The sequence below is a fragment of the Sorghum bicolor genome, chromosome 9, assembly GCF_000003195.3.
Source record: "Sorghum bicolor cultivar BTx623 chromosome 9, Sorghum_bicolor_NCBIv3, whole genome shotgun sequence".
Lineage (NCBI taxonomy): Eukaryota > Viridiplantae > Streptophyta > Magnoliopsida > Poales > Poaceae > Sorghum > Sorghum bicolor.
This window is the reverse complement of record NC_012878.2, coordinates 10,452,744-10,468,548: the sequence shown is the minus strand read 5'-3', so window position 1 is coordinate 10,468,548 and position 15,805 is coordinate 10,452,744. Positions and strand designations below refer to the sequence as shown.

Below are 15,805 nucleotides of genomic sequence, written 5' to 3'. Positions count from 1 at the left end.
AAAAGTTATGAATACCAATTTTGTTACACTCATAAAGATCTACATTTGTTATTTTGGTCAAATTGTCATTTGACTAAGTTTAAATAATTCAAATTTTGAATTTTCAAAAATGATAACTTAAAACCAGGTTTTGAAGCTCTAAATGGTTTCAACTAGAAAAGTCATGAATACCAGGTTTGTTAAACTCATCAAGATGTACTTTGTTATTTTTGTCCACTTTTCATTTGACAAAGTTTGAATGATTCAAATATTGAATTTCAAAAAATGATAACTTCAAACCAATTTTTCAAACCCTAAGTGGTTTCAACTAGAAAAGTCATAAATACCAAGTTTGTTAAACTCATGAAGATATACATTTGTTATTTTGGTTATTTTTGCATTTGAGATATTGTTAGAAAAGTTTAGTTGTAAATTGACAAGTCTCTCATATAGTTTTATAAATTATATGTGAGATTCATAATTTTATGACTAGTGTTTACTAAGATTTCTCAAATGAAAAATGATATATATAACAATTGTAGATCTTGATGAGTTCTAAAACTTTTCTATTCAAAAGTCTTTCATCTAGAGTAACTTTGTGCCTTGAAATCTTGTTCGAAGATGTATAAATTCAAATTTTAAATTGGTTATGAACAAGTGTGATTTGTTTTTTAATCTCTGGCTGGAACTTGTAACAGGTTTTTGTCCCTCATACTAACTTCAAATCTGATGATTCTTTTTCCTAAATGTTTCTAAAATCAAGACCTATTATTTTAGTCAGTTCATCTATCCATGTGAGTAAACTTAAAAGAATTTAAATTGTGAATTTCAAAAAATGACACCTTCAAACTACTTTTTCAAACCCTAAATGGTTTCAACTAGAAAAGACATGAGTACTAAGTTTGTTAAACTCATCAAGATGTATTTGTTATTTTGGTCCACTTTTCATTTGACAAAGTTTGAATGATTCAAATTTTGAATTTCAAAAAATAACGACTTCAAACCATTTTTTCAAACCCTAAATGGTTTCACCTAGAAAAGTCATGAATACCAAGTTTATTAAACTCATCAAGATATACATCTGTTGTTTTGGTCATTTTGGCATTTGAGATAGTGTTAGAAAAGTTTGGTTGTAAATTGATAAGTCTCTCATAAACACTTACACATGACACATAAAAAAGTCATAAATACATAAACATTAGACACATACATGAAATATAGTCTCACACACATACATAAATGTAGTCTCGCACACATACATAAACATAGTCTCACACACATACATAAATATAGTCTCAGACACACACTTACACAAACTAGCTAGGCCCCACCGTAACAAGTTTCCCCTTGCCACCTTTTCATTCCCATGGCAGTATGTCTTTGGATAGGTTCCTTTCCACTGCACTGATCTTGCTACTAAAGTATGTGAATAGTGGCATCTCATCATAGTCATTGTAAGCTCCAACATCATCCACGCCATCAACTCTGATAATGTGTTGTTTCCTGGAGGCAACCATGTGCTCAGTCCTCTTCTTTGGGGGGAGGTTACTTAGTGGGTCAGACATATAGAAAACTTGTGCAACACATGAAGCGAGCACCCAAGGGTCATCATGGTAGCCTACATTCTGGAGGTCCACGACTCTCAACCCAATCTCATTGACTTCATGTTGCTTGATCTAGCAGCATCAAAATAGGGCCACCTTTAGATTCCTTCCATAGTCAAGCTCCCATATATCTTCAATTATGCCAAAAAATGGGACCTTTCGCCCCAGTCCATCGAGAGCCTCTACTCGAACGTTGTTGTTTTGGTTTACACTTTTACTATCCTTTGTGTGGGTATAGTATGAGTACCCATTACTGTCATAAGAATTCCAAGATGTTACTTGTCTCGATGGGCCCTTTGCCAATCTACTGATGGTAGTAGAATCTTCACTTTCTCTAAGCGGTATGTTCTGGTCCCTCAACCATTGAGTCAGGCGTCGCCTATGCTGTCTTATGACCCAATCATCTGAATGACCATTCCTCTCCTCCATAATGAGAGCCACGTGTTCATCAATATACCATTGCATCAGTTTTGTGCTCTACAAAACACAACAATGCGCCTGACTTACTTCTTCATATTCATAGTTGATGAATGTTTTTCTACCACTGTGCGCTTTCTAGCTAGCCTACCCATGTGACGAGAATCGGGATTGCCAATCCCTCTTTGTACTTTCAAGTACTCTTGATAGCATTCGATGAATTCTTCAGTACTATAATCCTCTATCATGGAACCCTCTAGGTATGCTCGATTATGCACGTATCGGCTTAGGACCAACATGGACCACTTGGAGGACCACATTTTATGCAAGTAGCAAGGGCTCAACGCCTCTATCTAATGAACCATGTGAATAATGAGATGTACCATTATATCAAAAAAAAGTAGGAGGTAAACACATCTCAAGTTGGTTCTGGGTCTCCACCATGAAATCATGTAGGTCTCTCAGCTCTGTCCTACGAAACATCCTCTAGAGATATTTGAAGAGAAGTAGCACATGTGGGTGATGGACATCTTCAAGAACTCTGACTTTACAGTCCCGATGACAATTGGTAGGTACACTGTCAGCATCATGTGACAATCGTGAGCCTTGCAGTAGTGAAATGAGAGGTCCTTCATTGACACTAGCTTCTTCGGGTTAGCCAAAAACCTAGTTGGGACTTTGATCCCCCTCATGGATGTGAGTACAGATCTCTTCTCTTCTATGTCTAGGTTGTAGGTAGCCGTTGGCAGAGTGTATTTTCCATTATCTTCAAGTACCAGGTGAAGCTCTGGCATCACCTTTAGTTGCTCCATGTCCCTTCATGCTTTCAGACCATCCTTTGACTTGGTTGTGTCCATCAAGGTATCGATGAGACTCTCGAAGACATTCTTCTCCACATGTATAGCATCAATGGCATGGGGACCGCCAATTCTAGCCAATAAGGCAGATACCAAAAGAAGATCGATTGTTTCTTAAAAGGTACGCCTTTGATAGGAGGTCTGCTTCTATCTTTGATTGTTCCATCTAGATTCTTCTTTCCATATATGATGCATATGGTTTTCACCATTTTGTACACATGTTGTCCATTATGACATCTCTCCGGAGGGGGTTCATCCTCCTAGATGTTGCATAGTATCTTAAGTATAAATTGTTTTGGTACTTGTGACCTACCTTTAAGAAGCTATGATTCCTTAGGTAAACAATCTTCTTGGATCCATCTAGGTATACCCATTTAGTATCATCCAAATAGACTTAGCATCCCATCTTGCCTTTGATTTGTCCAGACATAGCAAACAACATGGGGTGATCATTGATAGTCACAAATATTATTGCTCTTAGTGCGATGTCCTCATGTCGGAATGCATCATACATTGGCTCCCCAAACCTCCATATTCTCTCAAATTCTTGCATGATAGGCTCAAGGAACACGTCTATATCAATTCCTGGTTGTTTAGGGCCAGAAACAAGAACGGTGAGGAAAAGGTGCTTTATCTTCTAACACAAGTACGTTGGGATGTTGTACATGGTTAGGATCATTGGAGAAGTGTTGTGGTCAGTCATCCTCTCATTGAAGGGATTCATTCCATTGGTGCTCAAGGCAAACCATACATTCCTTGGGTCTGAACTAAATAGTTTGTTGTTCTTATTGAAGTCTTTCCACTGACTACCATCAGCTGGGTGTGCAATCACATCGTCATCGACCTTGCGCTCATCACCCCACCATGTCATGAGCATGGCTTCCATAGGGTTCAAGAAAATATGTCTCAAGCTGTCAGTCACTGGCAAGTACCACATTACCAAGGCTGGAACTTCTCTCTTATTTTCATCGTTGCCTAATGGAGTGTCCTCTAGTGGTTGAGATTCTTGTACCGTCTTTTTCCACACCCTTCTTATTCCTCTTGTTCCCCGTGGAGGCTTCTTCCCCACTATAAAAGTCATTTTCCTTGTACCGACTGGTCCCACACCGAGGACATTTGTCCAAACCTTTGAACATATCACCACAAAAAAGGATACAATGGTTGGGGCATGCATGAATTTTTTCAACATCCATTGCGAGTGGACTTATAACCTTCTTCGCATGGTATGTGTTGACAGGAACTAAGTTTGGTTGTGGCAGCACCCATGATAGGAGATGCAACAGATCATCAAAACTGCAGTCGGACCAACCGTACTTAGCCTTAAGGATGAGTAGCTCAAGCACAAAATGGAGCAATGTCTAGTGTGTCCGACAACCCTTCTCAACACCATAAACAGTCTCCTTCGACGCTGTTTTCACCTACTCTAAATTTTCTAGACCTTTCTTTTGTAGTAATATTTCTGGTCCAATGGCCCGAAGCATGTCCTCCAAATTGTCACTGTCATCTTTATCCCCCTCATGTGCTCCACCATTTGTGCCGGCACCACCAACATCATTAGCACCATGTTTATTGCCAAAGTCACCACCTTGTTCATTGCCAAAGTTATAGCCCATGTCTTCATTGTTGTCGTATTGGTGCAGATACTTCAGGGTTTCGGCATCAAGTTCTTGATCATTGTTGTTGTCATCAACAACTATTGTCTCACCATGTTGAATCCACATTGTGTACTCCGGAACAAATCCTCGCATAACCAAGTGTGATTTGATGGTATCCACATCTGCAAATGCCATATTTTTGCAATCTTTGCAGGGACAAATAGTTGTATTTTTGTTATATGTCAATGTTGATGCATGCTTATCAGCGGCTACAATAAATTTGTCCACCTCTTCGCGAAAACCTTCATCGATCCTTGACCAACCATACATCCAAGAGTTCATGTACTCCATCTTTTAAAAACAAAACAACAAAAGAAGATACATCAAATGAATCGAATCAATGATTAATTAACTAATTAACTAATTGCCTATTAATGCATATAAATATTCAACATTATATATTAAATGGCTAAAATATAAAATTTCATTGACACAAATTAGCAACAATTATTATTTTACCCACTACCTTTCATACCAACCCCATTCCAATTTCATGAAACACAAATTAAAAAATTAAAAAACAAGCCCTATATATAGAACTAGATGAAGCATACATGAAACTAAGGTGTAATCTCCACTAAAATCAAGCAAAATCGACTAATAATGGGTGCAAGCTCATTTCTCTATCTAATTTAAACTAATAGCTTCAAAACTAGGGTTTAATTTGCTCCATACAAAGCTCAACCACCATGGAAGTGAGAGAAAAGCAAAACTCAAATTACACACTAGCCAACCATTATAACTTCAATTAAAGGCTTGAAATAGCATTTTCTTACCTTATACAAGCTTTCTACCAAAGGATTTGAGACCAAAACCTCCCCCCTTACTAGAACAATTTTTGGGAGGAGCCCAAGACCTCCCAACCTTTTTTCCTCGGGTTGGAGTGAGTGACCCGAGGAGAAAGAAAGTGGTGGCTGCCACTTATACAACCGTCATTTGTTGGGGTGGCTGGTGATCCAGCCACCCCAACAAATGCTTAGTAAGGGCGGCTGGTGATCTAGCCGCCCCTACAAATGGGTTGATTTGTAGGGGCGGCTGGTAACACCAGTCACCCTTATTGAAGCATTTGTAGGGGCGCTAGTTTACTGGTACCTGGGAAGCCCACAGTAGGGGCGGCTCAATCACCAACCGCCCCTACTATCCCAAGCCCCTAGCACTTATAAATCCTTTTCACGTAGTGGCCGTGTTCGATGCTGAGCACAATGAGTTTGATCCTCATAACCACAACAAAGGTGAAGTAGATTACGAACAAGGGAGACAAGTCGCTGCATGCTAGAAAAATATTCTGTATTAGATATTCAAAGAGCACTAATCGACAACACAGCTAAGAATGACTCACCTGGTCGAGTAGGTATTAAAGATCGCCATCAAGCTCGCTTGAGGATCAAGCACACATCACTACTTGACATGCCAACTATCGACTAAAGATGCTCGGTAGTTCACTAGGCCTAGATGATTTCAATGGTCTTTTTTCCTAAAAAATGTTGGCACATTATCAAAGGCAGCTTCTACAATCTTTGTGATGAGTTTTATAGTGGCATGGCTAATCTGGAATGCATCAAGACCTTGTGCCGAAGTCCAGACTTCAGGCTGATTTTCTTATTGAATAGAAGTCTCAAAGTCCTGGCTAAGATCCTTGCTGATAGATTACAAGAGGTGATTCTCAGTCTTATACATAAGAACCAATATGACTTCATTCGTTCTCGCTCTATCTAGGATTGTTTGGTATGGTCGTTCAAATACATACACCAATGCCACTGTCATTGTGAAACCATCATCCTAAAGCTAGATTTGAAAAGGCGTTTGACACTCCCAAGCACGTAGCCATCATCCTGATGATGCAGTACATGGGTTTTTTGAGCGGATGGATGTTGTGGACCTAGTGTATCCTCGGCTCGTCAGTGGTACTCCTCAATGGTGTACCGAAAAAAGTTTTAAGTGCAAGCTTGGTGTCCAACAGAGCGACCCACTATCCCCTCTTCTATTTGTGCTCGCCACTGAGCTTTTGCAACTTCTCGTCAACAAAGCATCAAAAAGAAATCTTCTCAAGGCGCCAATTCCACAAGCTACCGGCGATTTCCCCATAGTCTAGTACACCAATCACACGTTGCTCATCATGCATGCTGATGCTACCCAGCTTTTCTTTCTAAAGGCTATTCTATGTAGTTTTGAATAGTCCTAAGGACTCAAGATCAATTATCAGATGTTCCAAATGATACCAATCAATGTTGATCAAGACAAAGTTTAGATCTTAGCAAGCACTTTAGGTTGCCAAATTGGCTCTATGCCATTCACCTATCTAGGCTTCCAATGGGCACCACAAAGCCTTGAATTAATGATCTATCACTGATGATGGATAGAAGTGAGAGGAGGCTCTCGACTTGCTCTACCTAGTTATCCATCTCCGAAAGGCTAGAAATGATCAACTCAACTATCACACCTATAACCACGTACACCCTAAGTACCATCAAGATCCCTAAAGGAGCCCTAGACAACATTGATCAGGCCAGGAAACAATGTCTACCGAGATGCAATGATCCAACAACAAAACAGGGAAATTTGGTTGCTTGGCCAAATGTGATGAAACCGAATGACAAAAGGGGCCTGGGAGTCATAAACCTATGGCTCCAAAATGATGCAGTACTCATGAAGCATCTACAAAAATTCTATAACATAGCAGATGTGCCTTGGGTTCGCCTAATCTAGGACAGATATTATACAGACTAGGTGCCCCATGCATCTCTAGAGGTTGGGTCATTCTGGTGGCATGACATATTGCGACTCAACAACATTTACCACGGTATAGCCAAATGCACAGTCGGTAACAGCTCAACGGTTTTTGTTTCTAGGAAGATTGTTGGTCGAACAAAGTGTTGTCCATAGAAATTCTCAGGTTGTATTCCTTTACTACGAATGAAGGAATGTCAGTCCAAGAAGTCATGGAAACAAAAAAATCTAGATGATACTTTCTTCCTACCGCTGGCGGTACAGGCCTACTGCAGCTCTTGCAAGACCACCTCCAAGGAATTTCATATGATGATGATGCAGTAGATTCATGGGAGCCAACCTGGGGCCTCAATATACGTCAAGAAAGTTCTATGCATATGTCTTTAGCGCAGTGGAAGTGCATCTGATATATAAAATGATCTAGATATCTCGTTGTGCCCCGTGTATCATTTTTTTTTCTTTGCTAGTCCTAGTAGATCGCCTGAATACAAAGGTCATGATAAGGAGAAGACATCTGAGCATCCAAGATGACACGTTCTTTTTTATGTGCAACACTGAGATGGATGAGATTATTGAACATCTATTCTTCTTCTGCCCCTTTCACAACAATGCTGGTCTACCATCAACTTCAACTAGGATGCGTCGATCCTGCTTCAAGAAAGGTTTGTAAAAGAAAAGGATATGCAGGGGCTGCCTTTCTTTACTAAAGTCGTGCTTATTGCAGCTTGGGAACTTTGGAAGCTGCAGAATGACAAGATTTTCTAACAAAGGGATCCGTAAACTCGCTTTGGCGCGCTAGCACATTTTTTACGAATCAATGTATTGCTCAGTCCTTTTGTTTCAAGACGGACCTTAGGTCCTCATTTTGTTTTTGGCTTGATGCTTTCAGTTAAGACAAGTTCGTAACTTTATGTAATTCTTAAATCTAATCAATATAAATCACTGTGGGGATCTCCCCTACAGTATTTTTGCGTTAAGAAAATTGCAAACAGCTGTCCATTACACATTTATTCATTGTCCCCAGCACACCGAAACCACCTACCTCCCATGAATAATTGACAACCAAATAACAAACCCATCACTACTCATCACTGTGTATACGAACCTAGAGGATGATGATGCACATGGCAATTAGCCCTAAACAAACAACACACGATCAACTCACGCATGAATGCTGCTAGCTAGCTAGCTCCATCAGTGCTGAATGGGAGGGTTGCAGTAGGTGCCCTTGAGCCAGCCATCGGCGATGGAGCGGTAGGCCGCCTCCGTGAGGTGGATGCCGTCCCAGATGAGGTAGTTGCCCGGGTCGGCGCAGGCACTGGCCCCGGACATGCCACACCGCGCCTTGTTGTTGTAGTTGTACTTGCCCTGCCCACCGGCGCCGCAGCAGACCTTCAGCCCGTACTTGAGCCCTGCAAAAGAGTGTCGATGATCACACTCGCTATCAGGCCTCCCCATCGCTACACGCTGTCTTGTAGCCCCGACGTCCACGTATACAGGCTATGTACAGATCACGCAAAACAGCAGCCCCGCAGTGTGTCAGTGCTGCCTGCAGAGGTACCGTAGGCTTCAGCTGACAATTTGCAGAAGCTCCCAAATAACACGCGTTGAAGGTGGATGAAACCAAACTCTATACAACTTTATTTCTGTCTGTCAGGATAAAGAGAAAAAGGTGAAAGTGACGTTTATGATAAGAGAAGAGACCTGCGTTGAGAGATTGTTAGCTTCATTACCTCTTGGAATACATGGCATGTGATTTTTTTCTCGAGGCATACGATTGTAGTAGCTGCGTTGTGGCTGCCCTCATTAGCTAGGCTGATGGATTACATTACAGTTCATAAAGAAAACCGCCTTGGAATGCGCACTAGCTAGCGTGCTCCCAGTCACGTGAACTAAGTCAGTAATGAGCCTTGAAAACATTTTTAAGATAAAACAGTCCATGCATGGAAAGAATTGTTATGTTACATGTGGGAGTATCTTTGTCAATTACAGCAGGTGGCGGCTTTTGTGACTAGTATATATACTACACAGTGCTTTATAAGATGATATGTATGCATGCATGCCACCACGGTGTCGATGACAGGCTTTCATCCATGTTTCATCATAATTATTGGTTGTATGATGCATAAATAATACGCATGCCAACTGGATCAATTAGGAGGGTATTGATTCCCAAATTGTTTGGACAACGGTCATTCATGCATGGTCCCCAGGGCATAATTGACCCGGATGAGTCATTGGTGGGCTAAGAATCCAAGAGAAAAAAAAATTAAACATGCTCACTATGCATGCACGTAGATAGCTCTCTTTACATCTACATCTATCAAAATCCATGCTTTGGATCTATCCCTTTCCATCCCAGTGCTGCCTACTACACTACACTACACTACACTACACATTCCGTGATAACTGAGACTTCAACTCCCGCACGCCAACACTGGGATATATTCTAGCAAGGACACAAAAGCGAAAGGTTACTCACCGAAGTTGTGAGGTGCCCGGATCATGTGGGTGACCTGGGTGTAGAAGTCGGCGTACATGATCCGGGCGTGCGGGTACGTCCGCTGCAGGCTGGCAAGGCTGCGCTTCAGCAGCGCGTTGTGGTAGTAGGAGAGGCCGTTGTAGCTCCGGAGGCAGCCGTCGCGGTCATAGTCGGCGGCGTTGGAGGTGCCGTAGAGGGTGAGGTAGATGGGGAAGCAGCCGATGGGCAGGACCCCCGGCACCACCACGTCGACGGCGCCGCTCCTGACGATCGTCTCCAGGCCGCGGACGAGCTTGCTGACGACCCGGGGCACGTACCCCCTCACCTCCGCCATGGACCGCCCGGCGAAGAGCGCCGCGTTGTAGTCGTTGCCGCCGAACTCGCCCACCACGAACAGCGACTTGGACAGGTAGCTCTTGCAGTCGTTCCCGCACACGGAGGGCAGCAGCTGCCGGAACCACTGGATTTGGGTGTCGAGTGGGCCGTTGTTCCAGATCTTGTCGCTCAGGCCGATGGAGTTGAAGAAGTCGAAGCTCATGGTGGTGGCGCCGATGATGGCCATGTTCGCGCCCTTCTTGAAGTCGCCGCCGGCCTTGGACGCCGGCGGCAAAGGAAGCCCAAAGTGCTCGGCTGTATATATGCATGTACACCATCACGGTACAAGTCAGTCCAGTGTCCTAGAGACCACAGGTATACACGTACAGCTAGCCAACTAGATGACGAAGCACGTACCCAGGAAGTCGATGATGACGCGGCCGTCGGAGCACCTGCCCGTAGGGCGGCCGAAGAAGGTCTCGCCGTAGGGCGACTGCCCTGTGGTGAGCCAGGAGGGGCACCCGCCCACGCAGAGGTTGCCGGTGTCGGAGATGGAGTCGCCAAAGCTCCAGATGGCGTTGTACCGCTGCGCCGCCCCATGCCGGAGCACGCACAGCAGCAGGAGCAGCCCGAGCAGCAGCGCCGCCGCCTTGCCGCCGCCGGTTGCCATCCTCACGTCAACCGTCACTCACACAGTCACACCTAGCTTGGCTTAGCTACCTGCCAGACACGCCGCAGCCAGGGAACGAATTACGTTACGTGTGCCGGGCAGGGACGACGATAGAGAGCGAGAGTTAAAGCGCCAGGTCGTGCGTGCTCACTGCTGAGCTCGATCGGTGGTGGGTGGCGCGCGCGGGAGACCCGTGTCTGGGCGGTGCGGCCATGTGGACGGCCGCACGGGGGGATTTATAGGCGCCGCGGGGACGGCGGTTGCAGCGTCGCTGTCCGGCTGCTGACACGCTGCAAGATATTCCTGTTCCCTTCGCTGAGGCCTGGGGTGGCCCTTGGTTGCTTCCTTCTCGCGGATCCTCACCTACGTACATAGTATCGTCCAGATTGATTGGCGTCATACCGTGAACCTAGTAATGCTTGTAGTTCTCTTCGGTTCAAACAAATTAAGGGATATATATTTTGGGCACCTTTGTTTCCGAGGCAAAATATCCCTTAGCCTTTATGAAGAAATACTCTCCCCGTCTCAAAGTAAGTCTTCGTATTGTTTCTTGAGGAGTCAACCAATCTTAAATTTGACTATGTTTATAAATATATGACATGATTAATCTGTTTCGCTCCGATCTAGGAGCATTCCCTGATGGCGGAGCCTGAAAAGCTACAAGAAAGGTGCTAGAATAGCAAAAACAGTGCTGCATGATAGAAAATAAATTAAAATTTCATGTTTTTGTTACATTTTCTTTTATAGATAAGTGCTCCCTCACTACATTCCAAATTATGATATACATTTTGTCCTTTTTAGATAGATAGTTTATACACTTGGATATAAATTATGCCTAGATACGTAATAATGTATTTAGAAACGTCTAAATCTCTTATAATTTAGAATGGGGTCAGATGAGGCAAGACTGGCGCTGTAGCCCGTCTTGGCTCCGTTCTGTCTGTATGCATGTTTTGAAACTTGTATTTAGTTACTCCCAAAATTTAGATTACTCTGTGATAAAAAATTGTAATATACTGAGATCGAGTAACAATCGTTTTCTTGACTAGTACTGGTAACAATCAAGTAGTAATGATATGCACTGATGCACACGATGAATGAACACGCTGTCAGGCTCCATACATGTCATTCATTCATTATGTAGACTCGAGGCAGGATTGATGGAGAAAGAACAAAAGCTGGCTTGGATTAGGGAAGGAAAGCTACGTGCAGGTGCCGTCGTGGACTCGTAGCAGATACACCTCTACACGTCTCTACATTACTGTCTGAGTTTCTGTGCTCTGCTGTGCTGGGGTCAAATTCGAGTAGATAGCTAGTGATGCCGCGTGATATTACGCGAAATTTCTTTTTGATCAAAGTTCACAAAAAATCAGTTGATCTAGTGCAAGTCGATCCTACACTAACATATGAAGAGTTCCGTGATCCAACTGGACAGCTCCCTTCTTGGACATGCAACTAGCAATTGCTTCCATGACCTTCCACTTGTTTGGTTTGGGTGACAGCCGTCTACGTTGGTCCCTTAATTACTACCAACTTGCATCCATTTTGGATAAGACTGAAACTATTTTGACGTGGATATCATGCATGCTTGGTGTCAACGAATTTTCAGCATGGATGGGAAAATGCAGCTTCAATGGAACTGTGCATGGACGCAAAGATAGATGTGGTATTGATCGGCCGGCTGATCTTTTCTTTCTGAATTCGTCTGTGTGACCAAAATTGACGGGGATCGCCTAATAACTGGTCGATGCAGAGAAAGTACAGTCGGATGCTGTTATATTGTGATACTATTGTTCATGTTGGAGGGCAAGGGCATATCACGCCCACCTGCAGAGTGGGAAATATATAGACCAAGTACAGATTGCTGGAATTATATACCTTTTTTTACAGCTATATATTTTAAACTTCTCCATCAACTGACAGTTAGGCCTTGTTTAGTTGGAGTATGAAAATTTTTTGGATGTCACATCGAATGTTTCGTAGGATGTCGGAAGGAGTATTCGGATACTAATAAAAAACTAATTACATAACTCGCTTGGAAACTGCGAGAAGAATTTATTAAGCTTAATTAATCTATCATTAGCACATGTAGGTTACTATTGCACTTAAGGCTAATCATGGACTAACTAGGCTTAAAAGATTCGTCTCGTGATTTCCAATCAAATTGTATAATTAGTTTATTTATATATATATATATATTTAATACTCCATACATATGTCTAAAGATTCGATGTGATAGGTGAAACTTTTTGGAATGAGAACTAAGCAAGGCCTAAAATGCATCAATCGAGAAAACAGGCATCTGCAAATGCATGGCGCTAATAAACAAGTCTGCCAATTCTGTAGAAATACTGCTCATGAATCATCAGTACCAAAGAACCTTCCTTCCTTGCAATCTCAATCATCCATATGTATGTCCCCACAAGCAAAAGCAATTTATTTATTTATTTTCTTGATAGGAACATACAAAAGAAAAACTGATAAGAACTAAAGTCACCTTCACTTCAACAATGCACACACATGTGCATGCATGCATCCATCCAATTATTTGATCCAAACGGCATATTCTGCATACATATCACAAACTAACACACATGGACTGTCCATGGCCGTACGTGGAGATAAAGAACAAAACTGAGTGATAGGCTGATAGCAAAGCGATTGGGTGGCCTCACATCGTTGCCTCTTCCAGTGAAACGTCAGTTGCGAGCTCACATAATCTTTTATCACCTTTGTTCAGTTACTAGCTCTTTGCGTGCACCAGTGTTAGGCGTAGTGGTGTTGTTCATTCACAGACCTTTGCTCTTGCTTGTTCTTACATACCCGGGCCAAAAGCTTGTTACATACCCGGGCCAAAAGCTTGTTACATACCCGGGCCAAAAGCTTGTTAGCCAATAGTAACTAGCTAGCTTGGCCACTTTGTTCCACCACAAATGCACAATATATAATAAAGGGAATAAAGTTTAGTGATCATAGAAACATCATATCAAATTAGACACATAAGAATCCTCTTTATTCCTTGACACCCTAAAAGAACCACACTGTACAAGAGTGATCGATGATATACGCATTATATAAAACTTTGTATGAGTTTTCTGTACACAGAAGGGCCAGGGTTCAAATAATCAAGGTAGGGACCAGGCTGCATGAAGCATCGGATTAAATGACGGTGAGAAGTAGTTTATACATCGATCGCCATCACTACAGGAATTTCTTTCTTTGCCGAGCGCCCGCCTCTTTGCCGAGGGCCATGGCGCAGGCACTCGGCAAAGACTGTCCTTTGCCGAGTGCCATGTCAAGCATTCAGCAAAGCCGCCTTTGCCGAGGGCCGAGGACAGGCTCTCGGCTCTCGGCAAAGTGGTTGTCCGTGTAACGGCCCACGTCGCCGTCCCCTTTGCCGCGCGCCTACCGTTTGGCTCTCGGCAAAGGCTAATTCTTTGCCGAGTGCCAGCTGGCCAGGCACTCGGCAAAAAAAAATTATTTGATTTTTGACCTAGTTTTTTTTTTTTTTTTTGAGGCTTTGTGAGACTATTTGAAACTCTATTTCAAAGTTTGAGACCTTTTTGAATTTCTTTGCTATATTTAACTGTTTTTTGTTTCTTCATATATTTCTATATAATTCAAATCGCCTTTTTTTGTGACAAAATTATGAAAATTTCTTAGCATGCACCCTGATTTTTTTTAGATACAGAGGAAAAAAGTTGTATTCAACGGATACTTAAACAAAAGAAAACTTGGAGGGTGGGCAGTGCGGAGCACTCCATCATTTTGCAAACCTTGTCACTAAAATCAGGACCAAAATCAGTTAGCAGCAGGCAGATCAAAAGTACATCAAAACCAAAACGGTATCCAGTGATAACAACATGGAAACTACTAGTCTACTACTAGTACTTTACCAACTACTAGTGGATGGCCAAGGCTCTGTAGTGCCAGTTAAGCTTAGACATAGCCCTTGTCTTGTCTCTCTTTATATCTTTGGTGCTTTGATGTGCAGTTTAGCTTTAGATGTAATCTTACTCCTTTTGCAGTCTCCAGCTCTTGGAGGCTTGTTGTGCTTGTCGTGTGTAATTTGGTCCCCTCACATTGCTTGGTAGCTTGGACTAGAGCATGCATGGGAGAACTTGTTCTTTTCTTTGTTCTCTCATGACTTTGTGTCTTTTTCAACGGAGATTCTAATCTTCTGCGTGCATGCCACATTCCCACTGCTCCAGCATAAGCTTTGCTTATCTACTGAAGCATTTCTAGCTAGGGTTAGACTGAGTAGCTAGGGCTATTATGTAGTAGATAGCTTTTGTTCCTCGGAAAATAGAGGTGATATATACCACTACCCTCTGCAAGATAATTACTGTCAGACTATCACTATGATCAATGTCGAATAGAGCCAAAGTCAACATCAAATTTGAGTACTCGATGAGATCTAGAATTTTGCAGTTAACAATATTTCATTTGAAATTATTTAGAGTGGCAAATACATAATATAAGATTTAGAATTGTATAGTTGTATTAGTTGTATAGTCCCAAGTATCATGTAGCTTAATTAGATGGTATGTGTCGAGTATCAATATTAGCGTCTCCAATCCGGGGGCTAAACTATTGATACGAGGTTCGCTTAAGTAACCACGCCCGATCCTAGGCCTTCACAGAGGAGGTCTGGTTCAAATCAGGTGACCCAATCGGCAACCCCAGCCCAATCTGACAACTAGAGGGTGCGCACTGCCTCCCTCGACCCCTGGGAAATAAGGGAGGTGTGTCTGAGGGTGAGAATATGTCCTCCGTCACGCCTGACGATGGAGCGCGTAGTCACCATCCCTCCCCCTTCCGATCCCTCAAGGGGAGTTTCCAGCTCGCCCGACGGCTCAAGAAAGTCAAGGGTCGAAAGGGGGACAACCCGATCGGAGTGGGGCCTATGTCACCTCCTCTAGAAAAGAAAGCGGACAAGAGGCGTGCCAACCCCGTACCATGACAAGGAAGCTGGCGCACCCCTAGGCTATCGATAGCTAGAGATATCAATTCCTGGGGTGCGTTGATGTTGTGGTTCTAAGCGCGTAGCACTATACCACTTAGTCCTGATACGACCCTAACATAATTAAAGGCCGGAG

The 15,805-nt window shown here is 42.9% G+C and overlaps 1 protein-coding gene across 2 annotated transcripts; it reads right to left on the bottom strand.

Moving 5' to 3' along the window:
- On the bottom strand, window positions 8,166-10,935 carry LOC110430289 (GDSL esterase/lipase At5g45910-like). Of its 2 annotated transcripts, none has more exons than XR_002447624.1 (3): window positions 10,454-10,935; window positions 8,973-10,351; window positions 8,166-8,889 (listed from the first exon to the last, which is right to left on the bottom strand). XR_002447624.1 is itself a non-coding variant. In XM_021447711.1 (3 exons), the coding sequence occupies exons 1-3, from the start codon at window positions 10,704-10,706 to the stop codon at window positions 8,434-8,436; spliced, it is 1,101 nt and encodes a 366-aa protein (XP_021303386.1). In that variant the 5' UTR covers window positions 10,707-10,934; the 3' UTR covers window positions 8,166-8,433. The 2 variants fall into 2 exon arrangements, 1 of the variants encoding a protein (XP_021303386.1); XM_021447711.1 differs by having other exon boundaries at window positions 8,166-8,651; window positions 9,722-10,351; window positions 10,454-10,934.